General features: G+C 35.5%; 1 protein-coding gene across 4 annotated transcripts in view; it reads left to right on the top strand.

Annotated features, from left to right (window-relative positions):
- The window catches only part of AKAP10 (A-kinase anchoring protein 10), an 81,513-nt gene that overhangs the window by 48,473 nt on the left and 18,468 nt on the right, over window positions 1–14,572 (top strand). For 3 of the 4 annotated variants that reach the window (XM_074320663.2, XM_088801894.1, XM_019757410.3), the window contains 5 exons: window positions 455–591; window positions 3,889–4,033; window positions 5,768–5,941; window positions 10,908–11,017; window positions 14,087–14,169. In XM_074320663.2, the coding sequence (XP_074176764.2) occupies window positions 455–591; window positions 3,889–4,033; window positions 5,768–5,941; window positions 10,908–11,017; window positions 14,087–14,169 (649 nt within the window). The remainder of the gene's footprint in view (window positions 1–454; window positions 592–3,888; window positions 4,034–5,767; window positions 5,942–10,907; window positions 11,018–14,086; window positions 14,170–14,572) is intronic. The other variant, XM_074320664.2, reaches the window with a different exon arrangement.

Raw genomic sequence — 14,572 nt, 5'->3', positions numbered from 1 at the left:
GCCTCTTCACAAGAATACAGTTCAGTTGATTTAGTTTTTCACTTCCTCTTTGCCATAAGTTTAAGTCAGCATTTCTTCAGGTTAATATGGCTGAATGGAATGATGGAAATGATCAGGTATAAAAGATAAGGTCTGGTTACTTTATTCTTTGTATGTTTGCCAGTGATGAACCGCTAACCCATCTTTGCTGTAATTTTTACTTCACTAAAATTTCCATCAAGCTATGTGGTGGTAGGATTTTTTGTTTTGTATTTCCCTAAAATGATGTTTTTAAGCTTTTTAATCTCAAATGACTGTAAGTTGCTGACTGGCATTAACTGAACAAGTGGGTCTGTTAGTTCTTTTTAGTTTTTTGCTTATAGCCTATATTTTAATATTTAGGGCTTATAAATTAGGGATAGTGAGAGAAATCTGTTTATAGTCTTATTTTCCTCTTTTGTATTTTTCCTTCTAGTACATGGAAAAAGAGGATGCAGTGAATATCTTACAGTTCTGGTTGGCAGCAGATAACTTCCAGTCTCAGCTTGCTGCCAAAAAGGGCCAGTATGATGGACAGGAGGCACAGAACGATGCCATGATTTTATATGACAAGTGAGTGTTATTGATAGGTGTATTCAGCATTCAACAAATATTTATCGTACTTTGGAATATGTACTTAAAAAAGATGGTTAAACTCAGTGTTGCTGTCCAGGAGCTCACAGGGAGCAGCACAAAAGCTGCTTTTCATATGGGGCACGTAATTGGGGGTTCTTAGCACAAAACGTTCTGCTGGGCAAGGGGAGGTTTGTGTATGGCCGGCAGGACGATGACGGTGGCGTTCAGGAAGGGCTTCACAGAAGAAAGAGTTAAGTTGGATCCTGATGAAGGAGTTGAATTTTGCCAGCCAGAGGAGGCAGAAAAGAACATTCTAGGCAGATGCACTGGCACAAGCAAAATCGTAGAAACTTGGGGGGATGTCACTTTCAAGAAACTTTTCAAGGTCACTTTAAAGAAACTTGAGTTTGGATAGTTGAAACTTGGCTAGGGAATATAGGAGGAAGGTGAAACTAATTGAAATACAGTTGTGCCTCGGTTTTTGAATGTCTCCGTTGACGAACATTTCAGTTTACAAACGCCATAAACCCGGAAGTAAATGCTTCGGTTTTTGAATACGCCTCGGAAGTGGAACATGTCATGCGACTTCCGCTGAGACCTAGCTGTCGGCTGTTTTCGAATGTTTCAGAACTCGAATGGTCTTCCAGAACAGATTACGTTCGAAAACCGAGGTACCACTGTGTATTGTACAGGGTCCTGAATATCTGTGTACGGGTGTATCATCTTTTCTGGTGCAGATCTGCTCAGCCAGATTAACTACTCAATGAATAATAGTTTTTCATTAGTCTTCACTGAACATGAGAGGGTAGCTAAATCTTACAGTGAACAGAATTGCAGACATCAGGCAAGTGATAAAGCTGTGGCCAGCTCCATACCACATGGTATTCCTTTAACTTTTCTTATTTTTTAAAGAAAAGTAATGTGTTTGTATCCACAAGCAAGTGCTAAGAAAAATCCACGGATGTTAGGGTTGGAAGACAGCTGAGAGTTAGGTTCCTGAACACTGCTCTGCAGATACTGGGCTGTCTGCATAAGGATCACCTGGGAGCTTGTTAAAAACAGGTTTCCAGTCCTCCACTCTAAGAGAGTCTGATTCAGCAGGTTTGAGGTATGACCCAGGAATCTTTATTTTTAGAAGACACTCTAGATGATTTTGATGAGTAGCCTGATTAGGGATCTAGTCTGATTTTCCTATCTCGTAGATAAGAAAACTAAGGCCCAGAAAGGGAGTGGCTTTCCCAGTCACAGGGCAAGTTAGTGGCAGATCTTGGACTGGAATGCAATTCTTGCTGTTTATCCAGTGTTTATTTTAGTATATTTGTGGAAAATGTTGTGTAAGAAACATTGTTATGTTGATGTTGAAATAGGAGGGCGCCCCAAAATTTCAAATCATGGAGGAACATTTGTTACAAGATGGAAGACTTGCTTTTGTTAAGAAAACACTGATAACAAAAAAAGGAAGAATTTTCTTTATGCTATAACAGAAGAGTGGAACGAAGAGTGGCACTAGTACGGTCCTGGCCTGAGTGGAGACCCTGTTTTCCCACTGGATCCCATTTCACATTGAGAGCCATTTCTTCCCCCCCCTCCCCCCAACTCCGGTTCAAGCCGTTGTTTCTCAGTCTAGTTGTGTAGGACACAGCCCCCTGGCCCATGCTGGTATTATGAGCCTTGCACTCCGCCCCCCACCTCTGGCTGAGGCAGTCAGTCGCTGGTCGTTGGTCGGCCACTCACAGCCGCTCACGACAGCTCTCTGGCTGTTGGCCGCTCCTGGCAGTGCACAGCAGCCCAGGGCAGCTGTCGTGTGGGAGACCCTGCTTGCTGCGCCATTTTTCAGGCGTGGCGGCCTGCGGGGTCTCTGCTCCCGCTCCCCACACAAGAATGCAGGATATGGTGAGGCCAAAAAGGAACACCCACGGAGCCATAGGTAGGGGAGTCATACCACTATGGTCTCCCTGGAGGCTGGGCCCACCAGACACGCGACCTGCCGTCCGCCTTTCCGCCAACCGACCGACGACTCTCCTCCACTCTCCTCGACTCTGTTCCTCTACTCTCTTCCGCTCTCCTCGGCTCCTCAGCAGTCCTCGGCAATCCTCTGCAATCCTCGGCTCTCCTCCGTAGCCACAGCAGTTATACTAGCAGCCAATCGGCTAACCGGCGACAGCCGACGGCCATCCACTACCCGAGCAGCACCCTTCCACGTGAGGCCAAGAGCCTGTAAACTACTTTCTGGGGCTCTGTCCCCACAGCAGCACAGCAGCCCACGGCAGCCTATGCCAACCTCCGGCTGCTCATGGCAGCCCGGCTCCAGGGAGAGCTGTTGTTCACAGTCTTAGCTCTAGATGACGCAGCTCACTAGCCCATGTGGGAATCGTACCACCAACCTTGGTGTTAGGAGCACGGCGCTCGAGCCACTGGGCGGTCCCGAGAGCCATTTCTAAATGAAGGTTACTGTATAGCAGCCCACTGACACTGTCATTTTGATGAGTTCATTGTGCCAAATTTGACTTGACCAGACCCTACTTGTTTGTTTTTATATCTTATGTGTGCATCTTCACAATCATGCCTCATCAGCCTTTCCATACTTGTATCAGAGACAGGAGTTAGAAGCCAGTAGAATGCCTGTAAGAGAACATACAGTATATCTTTTTCTCTTTTAATGCCTTTTTTAAGTACCAGCTTACCAAAACACTAGTTGCACTATATCTTACAAAGATAAAAATCTTTGAGTTATCATTGATTACTCCTTTTCCCTTATATTCCAAATCATCAACAAGTCCTATTATTCTATCTAAATACATCAAATCCATCCACTTCACCCTCTGTGCTATTTTATGAATTCCTACATGTATATTACGTATGCCTCATAGTTATGATGGTGTGTTCTCATTGTATCCTGTGAAGGGGTCTTTTCTGCTTTCTTTCCAAGGGAAAGGACTGTGTCTTACCCTCTTTTAAATCCATTTCTTTCTACCAAGTGCTGAACAGAGAATAGGTGCCCATTAAATATGTGTGATTGATTGATTTATTTGCCTCAGTTGTAGCCTAACCTTTGCAAATCTTAAACAAGGACTAAGGAAAATGAGAGGCAGATAGAGCGGTAGCACATTGACTCAGATATCTTTGGGGTAATGGGACTAAAGGTTGCAATAGGGCTGTCATCACCCAGCTTTATAGCACTAGCTCTGCAAGCTGAATCAAGTACCCTCACAGAAGATTCTCTGGTATAGGTGCCAGGAGTTGCTTAGACTTTCTGTGGGATTTGGTTTTACTTTGGCTGTCTTTCTACCATAGGTACTTCTCCCTGCAGGCCACACATCCTCTTGGATTTGATGATGTTGTAAGATTAGAAATTGAATCCAATATCTGCAGGGAAGGTGGGCCACTCCCTAACTGTTTTACAACTCCATTACGTCAGGCCTGGACGACCATGGAGAAGGTAACCAAGAACTTCGAAAGTATCAAACTACAAGAAGTTTTTACTGGTGGAACCCAGAAAATATAGCATGGGGAAAAACCAAATGTAACAGAATAGTGGAAAATTGAAGCAGTGCAGTGTACCCATTAAGAGTGGAGTCTTTGAGCCTCACTTGGTTTGTATTACTCTTAACCTTTATAGGCTGAATCACCTTAGGCAGTTACTGCAATTTTTAATGCCCTTTTTCTCATCTGTAAAATGGGGATAATGTGGATAACTTATTTTAAAGTAATTTTGAGGATAAAAGTGCGGTAAGATGTATAAAGTGCTTATTAATTAGATAGCAGTATAGGGCACAGTTAGCTTAGGAATGATCCAGATATTCCACCAATATCTCTCAGCAGGGTTGGAACACTAGTTTTGTGTAGTATTATGATCACTTATTAGTGTATCGCTAATATCTTATTAATAAAGTATTAGAATTTGTGAATGATTTATTCTTCTAATGAACTAGTACAGATTTTACCAGTAATTACACAGAGCCTAGGATAAATCCATGAGGTTATGTTGCTTATATATGTCATGTGTATCTAGGTGGAAAAGGGTTAAGTAAGCCCTGTTAAACAATACCACACATAAAAACTGAATTCCAGGAATGTGGAAGGGTTACATATAAAGGTCAAATTATTAAAAAGCTAATGATAAACTGAATAGAGTATCAGCTATTGCCCAGTGATGACAATTTTTTCATGTTTAACGTTCCAGATCTGTATCATATAAAGAATGTAGTAAACTTTCTGAGAAATAAAGAGAATTAAAATACAGAGAAAAACAAAATCTAAAAATATTTCTTACTAAATGTGTGTGTGTAAAGAACTTACACTAATTTTAAGAGTACTATCAGTAGATAAATGGGCAAAAGACATAGATGATTTGTTCACCAATACTTGGAGTATTTCTGTACTAGGTATTAGTGTTAGAGTGGTAAACAAAAAAAAAGCAAACATAATTTCTGCCCTCCTGGAGTTCTGTCTATGAAAAGCGCACATACTAAACACAGACATAAATATTTACAATTGTGCTAAGTGCTGTGAAGGAAAAGTTGGTAATAGGAAATGCCAGTAATTAACATGGGAACTTACTCAGCATCATTAATAATTTTTAAGTGTAAATAAAAACATGCATATACCATTAGGCATTTATTCAACAATCATTTGACAAAACACAGACTGATGTTAGAAAGCCTGTGTCAAAACACCCAGCTTGATATATTGCTGGTGGGACAAAGTGACAACATCCTTCTGAAGGATAAATTGACCATCTATATATTAAAGCTAAAATGTTCATATTGTTTAACTCTGTAATCACACTCCTGGTAATTTATTATAAGAAAATCAGTTCAAAAGTAAAAATCAATATATACACAGACTTTAATATTTACAAGAAACCAGAAAAATCTAGTTTCCATATATTTCCTCTCCCTGCACTGTTTTCTGGTCATTAAAAAGTCTGTCAAGTCTATGTAATAGTTTTATGGCAAATGTTTGTTTTTTTTTGGGGGGGGGGAATCTATAAATTGTACACGTAATTTTAGTTACAATGTAATCTGTATAAAGGGCTAATACTTGGAGTGTAACAGGGAGAAGTAAAATCATTTGTGCTATCTGGTAGAATTGTAGGTAAAATTGTGTTTTAAAATAAAGTTTTAGTTGTATTTGATTTCAACTTTAAAATAATGCTTGTCCTCTCTTTTAGGTGTTTTTGCCTGGCTTTTTGTCCAGCAATCTTTATTATAAATATTTGAATGATCTTATCCATTCGGTTCGAGGGGATGAATTTCTGGGAGGAACTGTTTCACTGATCTCTCATGGCTCTGTCGGCCCTCCTGACGACTCCCATTCAAGTTGTTCCGACAGCTCAGCTTCTCAGGTATTAACTGATTTGCCTCTACCATTAGAAAGAAAGGAGTACAAATCCTTTCCTTCAAATACTAATAACAGTATTAAGTTGTAAGTTTTACGTTAAAGGAGAAATAAAATGAGCCTACTTACTGTATGTTCACATCAAAGTATTTGTGCATATTACATTGTAAGGCACTATGCTGTTTCATTCAGGCCATTATGCTGCCTGACACTGTAGCTATTGGTTTTAATAATCAAATAATTTGATACACATTTATAGCCTCTGAAGAATTCTTTGTGTAATTATTTGGGAAATTTAGTAACTAAATTTGGAATGCTTTTTGTTATAGAATAATTGAGTGATTGCTAGATTTCTTAATATTATATTTCACTCAAGAGCTTTTGGTTTCATTTTGAATTATAGTGCTATTATACATTTCCTTAATCTTTTTTTTTTTTTGGAGTGCTTTCATGTAGTAAACCTTACCTGATTGTTCCCCAAATCACACCAAGTAGGTTATCACCAAGAGAACAGCTCATAAGGACGTATTAAAAAGTTAATTGATTTTATTAAAGTCACACAGTAAGAGGTAGAGCCAGAACTATATTTCCCCTCTGGTGTTCTTTACCATAAGTTTAATAATATAGTATAATTATTTTCTCATCACTATTCAAACAGATAAATAACACTTTGGAGTTTTGACACTGGGCCTTGGACAAATTTTCTTAACTTAGCGAAAGTACTGTTTTATTGCCATCAACGAGGCTCTCTTTAGTACCTTTTCCTTTTGTTAAGATTACATAGGAGGTAACCTGATGAATGTGGTTGCCATTTTGTCTTTTGATATAGGTTGGAATGTTTGGGGCTTTTTTAGGTACTTAAAAGGTCTAGGTGCTAATTATAAAATATATTTTTATATTTTTGGTTGAAGTATTATATACATTTAGAAGACTCAACATAACATAACTATACAGCTTGAAGACTTCTCATAAACAGAACTAACCCGTGTATCTGGATGAAGAAACAGAACCTTATCAGTATCTCAGAAACTCTCTTGTGCCCCCTTCTAGTCACTAGCCTTCTCCCTGCCAGGGTAGCTACTATCGTGACTTTTGACGGCACAGATTAGTGTTACTTGTCCTTGTCGTTTTACAACTGAAATCACAATGTACGTATTCTTTTTTCCTTCTTTTTTTGTACAGCTTTATTGAGATGTAATTCACATATCATACAATGCACCCATTTACATTGTGTGACATGATGGTGTTTAATATGTACATAGAATTGCTTAATTGTCACCACAGTCCATGTTAGAACATTTTTTCACTCAAGAAAGAAGCCCTGTATCCTTTTACTGTCACTGTCCAAATCCTCCATTCCTCCAGCCCTAAACTACTGCCAATCTACTCTTTGTCTCTATTGAATTGCTTATGTTGGACATAATCATATAAATGGAACCATATAATATGTGGTCTTTTGTTCCTAGTGTCTTTCACTTAGCATAATCTTTTCAAGGTTCATCCATGTTTAGCATGTGTCAGAACTTTATTCCTTTTTATAGTCAAGTAATATTTTATTGTGCAGACACACCACATTTTGTTTATCCATCAGTTGATGGACATTTGGGTTATTTGCATCTTTGGCTGTTATGAATAATGCTATTGTACAAGTTTATTGTGCATATATGTTTTCATTTCTCTTGTGTATATGTGTATACCTAGGAATAGAATTGCTGGGTTAGATGATAACTTGAACTCTGCCTTGATTGCTGATGCTTTGTAATAACTTTTGAAATCAGAAAGTGAAAGTTCTCCAACTTAGTTCTTTTTCAAGATTGTTTTGACTATTTGAGGTCCCTTGAGTTTCCATACGAATTTTAGGATCAGTTTGTCAATGTCTACAAAGAAGCCAGTCAGGATTCTGATAGGGAGGGAGTGCATTGACTCCATAGATCAGTTTGGGAGGATTGCCATATTAAAATCTTCTGATCCATGAACATGGGATGTCTTTCCTTTCATTCAAATCTTCTTTAATTTCTTTCAACAATATTTTGTAGTTTTCAAGTGTAAGTTTTATATTTCTTATATTTATTTCTAAATATTTTATTATTTTTGATGCTATTATAACTGGAATGGTTTTCTTAATTTCATATTCAAGTTGTTTAATTGTAAGTTTATAGAAATACAACTGATTTTTTATTGAGGTAAAATTCACTTAAACTTAACCATTATAGAGTGTACAATTCTGTGATACTTTTGTATATTCACAGTGTTGTGCAGTCATCACCACTATCTAGTTCCATAATTTTTCATCACCCCAAATGGAAACCTTGTGCCCACTAAGCAGTCATTCCCCATGGCCACCTATGTTTTCTTCTAAGAGTTTTCAGCCTTTGATCCATTTTGAGTTAATGTTTCATATTTTTGCAACTTTATTCTTTTGCATGTGGATATCTAGTTGTCCCAGCACCATTTATTGAAAAATTATTCTTTCACCATTGAATGGTCTTGGCACCCTTGTTAAAAATCATTTGACCATAGAGATGTGGGTTTATTTCTGGATTCTCAGTTCTTCTCTATCAATCTATGTGTCTATCCTTACGCCAGTACTACACGGATTGGATTACTACTTTGTAAGTTTTGCAATCAGGAGGTGTGTATCCTCTGACTTTGTTTTTATGACGTCAAGATTGCTTTAGCTATTCTGGGTCCCTTGCAATTCCATATCAATTTTAGGATCAGCTTTTCCATTTTGATCAGAATTACATTTCATCTGTAGATTGCTGTGGGAGTATCGCCATCTTAACAATATTAAATCTTCCAGTCCATGAACATGGGACACCATTGTATCTGTTTAAGCTGCCTTTAATTTCTTTATCAGTGTTTTGTAGTTTTCAGTGTACAAGTTTTACATCTTCTTGGGCCAGTTTATTCTTAAGTATTTTTTTCTTTTTGGTGCTGTTACAAATAGAATTTTCTTATTTTCATTTTGTTAATTGACAGACTATTTATTTCCAAGACATATCTGCCCACTTTTTCAATTTAAACATTATGTGAAGATTTTTTGTGTGTTTTTTTCTCAATATCAAAACCCCGCGTGATATTAAGTTGTGTTTATATTGATTTGTCAGTCACTTATCACTGAGAGGGTTCTTAATAAAGACTGTCTTCTAGGAGTTAATCAGGACTAGACAATTGAAGTTTTGCAGATCAGCTTTTCTGTTTATGTTGTTTTCCTTGAATTTGTGAATATTTTTATTAAAGCTTTTTCCTCAGCCTGTCGCTTCTTTTAATCTTTAATTGGATCAAATTCTTCCTTTCCAGAAATGTTTTTGATGTGTATTCTTTTATATATTTAATTTTTTTGAGGTCTAGGAGGTCTAGGAGAGCATACCTTACATATCCCCCTGTTCTAAAAACATTATGAAACATTGATTATATATAATTATATATATAATTAATTTCATTTTTTGATTCATCATTGATAGTGCATAGAAATATAACTGCTTTTTGTTTGTTGATCTTCTGCCTTGAGCTTTACTAAATTCATTTGTTAGCTCTTAAAGTTTTCTTGTGGATTCTTTAGGATTTTCTGTATATAAAATCATACCATTTACAAATACAAGTAGTTTTCTTTCTTCCTATCCACTTTGGATGCCTTTTATTTTATTTTATTTTCTAATTGACTCTGGCTAAAACTTCCAGTACAGTGTCGAACAGAAGTGTTGAAAGTCTTTGTCTTGTTCCTGATCTCAGGGGGGAAGCTTTCAGTTTTTCATCATTTAGTACAATATTAGGTGTGGGTTTTTCATAAATGCTCTTTATCAAGTTCAGAAGTTCCCTACTATTCTTAATTTGTTGAATGGTTTTTTAATCAAGAAAGTGTGTTGGATGTTTTCAAAGGCTCTTTTTGTTATCAGTTGAGATGATTGTGTGGGCTTTTGGTTTTTACTCTATTTGATAAGGTATACTACTACCTTAATTGATTATCAGATATTAAACCAAACTTATGTTCCTGGGATAAATCCCACTTGGTTGTAGTATATAATTATTTTTATATGTTGCTAGATTTGGTTTGCTAGTATTTTGTTGAGGGTTTTGTATCTCTGCTCGAGATATTGGTCTGTAGTTTTCTTGTGATGTCTGGTTTTGGAATCTAATGATAGCCTCATAAGAGTGTTCCCTCTTCTTTATTCTGGTGCCTCCTTCTTTTTAATTATGTGCCCTTCTGGGTACATAAAGAGAGCCCTTCCCCCACCCCCATAGAGTGTTCTGTAAGTGTTCAATTATTTATTGTATTAAATTAACCTGTACCTTAGTTATAGATATTAAGCCTATTCCTGTCTTTTGTTATTTTAAACAATGCTACAGTGAATAATCTTGTATATAAGTCATGTTGCATAAGTGTGAGTCTATAATTGAGTTTTTAGAAGTGGAATAATTTCTGGGTCAGCCCATGGCTCTGTATTTCATAGAAATATCAATTCTGACTTGCTTTTTTTGTGGAGGTGAGGAGTGGGAGGTAGAATACTGGAGGGGAACTTATTACACTCATCTATCTGGTCATTTTAAAGTTTTCTTAGCTTTTGTCACATGGCCTCACTGAGAATCTAAAGCATGCTTTTTTTGTAAAAGTTGGACTTTACATTTATCAGCCAAGATACATATGCCTGAATGGGTAGAAGTTTTGCACACCTTGGGAAAATAATGCTGTGAAGATACCACATTTATTGGAACTTGAGTCATGAAGAAAAACAGATTTGGCATACAAATGTGTATGTTGTACATTTTAATATTGAGCTTTTCTCTTACAGTTATATTTTGATGTTATATTTCAGAGTCATTGCTGTTAAGCATCTCAGTAGTGATGGGATTAAGTGAAAATTACATGTATTTCAAACACTGAAGCTTTTTTAGAGATCTATCATATTCCAAACCCAGGACTGATTTGGTTCCTGAATAATATACTACTAATTTTACAATTTCTGTTGTAGTCCAGTGTGAAAAAAGCCAGTGTTAAAATTCTGAAAAATTTTGATGAAGCGATAATTGTGGATGCTGCCAGTCTGGATCCAGAATCTTTATATCAACGGACATATGCAGGGTAAGTTTGGCGCATGTCTAGAATTTTTATAAGTATTGTGAATTTCGCATCTTTATTTTTTAGTTAAAAATTTTATAATTATTTCTAATCTATTATTATATGCCCAGCTCTTTTACATATGGTATGCAGTAGAACATGGTTAAGAGTAAAGGCTCAGAAATGACTGCCTGGGTTTTTATCTTCGCTCAGCCATTTATTGGCAAGCTACTTAACCTCTTTGTGTCTGTTTTTAATCTATAAAATGAGGATAAATATTAGTACTTCATTGGGTTGTTGAGGGAATTAAATGAGATAACAAATAAAGACATTTAAAACACTGCCTGGTATCTAGTAAGCACTCCACAAATATTACCGTTATTATTACATCACCATATAAAAGACTGGTGAGTGTCATATTTATATAGTATGTTTTGGACTATCTCTTCCATATTTCATTTGATTCCTATGTTAGCTATTTCAGAGTCCCTGTCTTAAAAGCAAAAATAAAAATAAAGTACAAAGATGTCAACATCGTTTATTATGGACTATATAACTAATACTTGGAAAATGGAATAAAATTGTTCCTTTGTAGTTAATAATTACTTTGTTATTTATTTTATCCTATAATAACAAGACAGTGGTTCATAGGATATGCCACTTACTGAACTTTACCACAAATCAAATCATAAAATAACTTCCTCTTCTCTAAAGATGGCTTGATTAACACTTAAGCCTTTGTAAAGGCTTCATCACCCCACCCCAATGCCAGTCCCAGCAGGGCCATAAAAAAGGGATTTCAACATGTTTAATTGCTTTTATCAGAAAGTAACAGTGATATTTGAGAGACCAAGGAGTCTGAAAGGTACTTTGAAGTAAATAAAAGGTTGTTTGACCACATTACCTTTGGAAAGCACACTTCAGCTGTGTCAACGTTGTAGTTATCTTTATTTCTACTTTTAGGAAATGGTGGACAATAAACCTAAATGAGTTAATTCCCAAAGATGATACTTATTCTTAAGGAATGGTTGGTTCATTTATTTTAAATCTTATTTAAGAAAGTCTACCAATTACAAGATGTTTTACTTAGTTTTTGTGTGTGTGTGTGTGTAAAATAAATACACATTTTAAAAAATAACTTATAAAATAGGCCATAAATAAGGAATGATTTTTCTTCATCTTTAAAGATAGTTTCAGTGTTTGTTTTAATTTTATGGTTGTAGAATCTTCCTGAAATTTTTCTCAAGGCAAACAAATTTGTATCAGTTGGTGTACTGCACCCATGTATGAAATGATGACTTATTACTAGGAAGGATATCTAAAATAAGAACTACTTTGCCCAAAATGAAACAGGCATCACAAAATTTGTTTTTCTTTTTTTAACTAACTTTTAATTATAAATACATTAATCTTTTCTTATAAAAAGTTAAATTTTTTTTAAGATAAGGCTAATGTGCCTTGTGATCACACACCAGTGCTTATTTTCTCTCCTTCCTACTCAGCATAATCACTGTTATGTTATGGTGTATATTTTTATTGGCTTATTTTTATGTAATTGATATTACCTTCTGTATCTTGGGCTTTCCTTCATAGTGAGTTTTGTAGATTTTTCTGTTCATCTATACAGATTTATCTCATTTTAAATATGTTGTAGTATTCTATATATAATATTAATTATAGCTTATAACTGTGGCAAGATATTTCATACTGTGGTGCCACTATTTGGTCATTTGGGTATTAATGAGTATTTAAGTTGTTTTCAATTTTTCACTATTATACACAGTATAGCGAAGGACTTCCTTTTATATACTTCCTTGTACCAAGAAGCAATCTTACCAATTTACCTTTAAAATATCTGACATTTTACATTCTTACCAGTCATTAATAAAGATACTAATTTTCCCTGCATACTTGTCAATACTAAATAATAGACTTTTAATTTTTTTTACCAATCTTGGATTATTGCTCATGAGATAGAGCTTCCTTTGGCATTTATTGGTTGTTGAGGTTTTCCTTTTGTGAATTGACGATTCATCTCCTTTACACATTTTACTTTTGAGTAATTTCTTAGTGACTTGTTACAATTCTGTATGTTTCTGGGTATTAATTATTGGTTACTGATAGCTGTTAAAAATAAGACCTTTTACTATGTTCTTTGCCTTTTAACTTTGCTTTATATTACTATAGTTCTTTAACATAATTACTATATATAATTACTCTAGCTTTATAGTACATTTTGTCCTACCTCTTTGTCTCCTCTTTTACAAAATTAGGCTGTTCTTGTGTCTTTTCTCTTTTGTTTGAATTTTAGAATTTTGAATTACCTTATTTTTTAATTTTTTTGTTTTTTATTAGTTTCAGGTGCACAAGACAAAGCAATACTTAGATGTTTATCATTTATATCCCTCACACTGTGTGAACTCCCCTCCCCCATCCACTATCCCTTTGATATCACACAGAGCCATTACATTTCCACTGTCTCTATTCCTAATGCTGTACTCCGCTTCCTGTAACCATATACGTATATATATATGTGTATATGTACATATATATACATATATATACATATATATATATATACACACATATATACATATATATATTTATATATATAAATAAAATTATAGTTGGCATTCATTATTGTTCAGCTTCAGGTGTACAGTGCAGTGATCAGGCATCTACAGCATCCCTGAGGTGGTCTCCCAAATGGGACACGTGTTCATCAGATACCCTACAAAATCTTTACAACATTATTGATTACGTTCCCCAAATTAATTTTCAAAACCCCATGGCCATCTTCTGGTTACCGACTGTTTCCTAATCCCCTCACCTTCCCCCTTATTGAATTACCTTTTAATGCATCATGTTTTATAAACCTTTTGGGGATTTTGAATGGAATTGCACTGAATTAAAGATTATTTTGCTTTCTGTGGGGGATGGTTCTATTTAAAGTAAGCCACGTTTTGAATAACATGGGATAGCTATAAATTGTATTTCTAGCTTCCTGGGTTTAGATGAGATGCTTAAATGATTTTTTTTTCTTCTTAATTCAAAATTGATTGTTAGAAATTATATTCTTCTTTTCATACTTAGGAAGATGACATTTGGAAGAGTTAGTGACTTGGGGCAATTCATCCGAGAATCTGAGCCTGAACCCGATGTAAAGAAATCAAAAGGTTTGTGGTGTTTTCATACTTAGTATTAAGCCTTTACTCACATTAGTCATTGACTGTAAGTGAAGGATCTTTTAAAATTTAAACTGTTTATTTTACAAGATAACTCCCATGTCTTTTACCTTGTACTTAGAGTATAACAAGTGAGTACAAGGGCTTCATGTAATCACATCTCTAGTACAGCCTCTTTCTCTGAATCAAAAGTTAGTGAATTTGCTTTATCATTCAGAAGACACATCTATATGAAAAAATACACATCACCTTTTTATTTAACAGTGAAATTCCCAATCCAGATTGACCTTGAGGTTTATCTTGAGACCCTTTATTTTATTAAATTTCGTCTAAATTGCTGAAAGTTATTATGAAATATATGTGGAAAATATTAGTAGGTTGAAATTAAAATCCT

This window comes from Rhinolophus sinicus, chromosome 12 (assembly GCF_057876585.1).
Source record: "Rhinolophus sinicus isolate RSI-liver-muscle chromosome 12, RSI-T2T, whole genome shotgun sequence".
Lineage (NCBI taxonomy): Eukaryota > Metazoa > Chordata > Mammalia > Chiroptera > Rhinolophidae > Rhinolophus > Rhinolophus sinicus.
The sequence above is the reverse complement of the archived record's forward strand: the minus strand, read 5'-3'. Positions and strand labels throughout refer to the sequence as shown.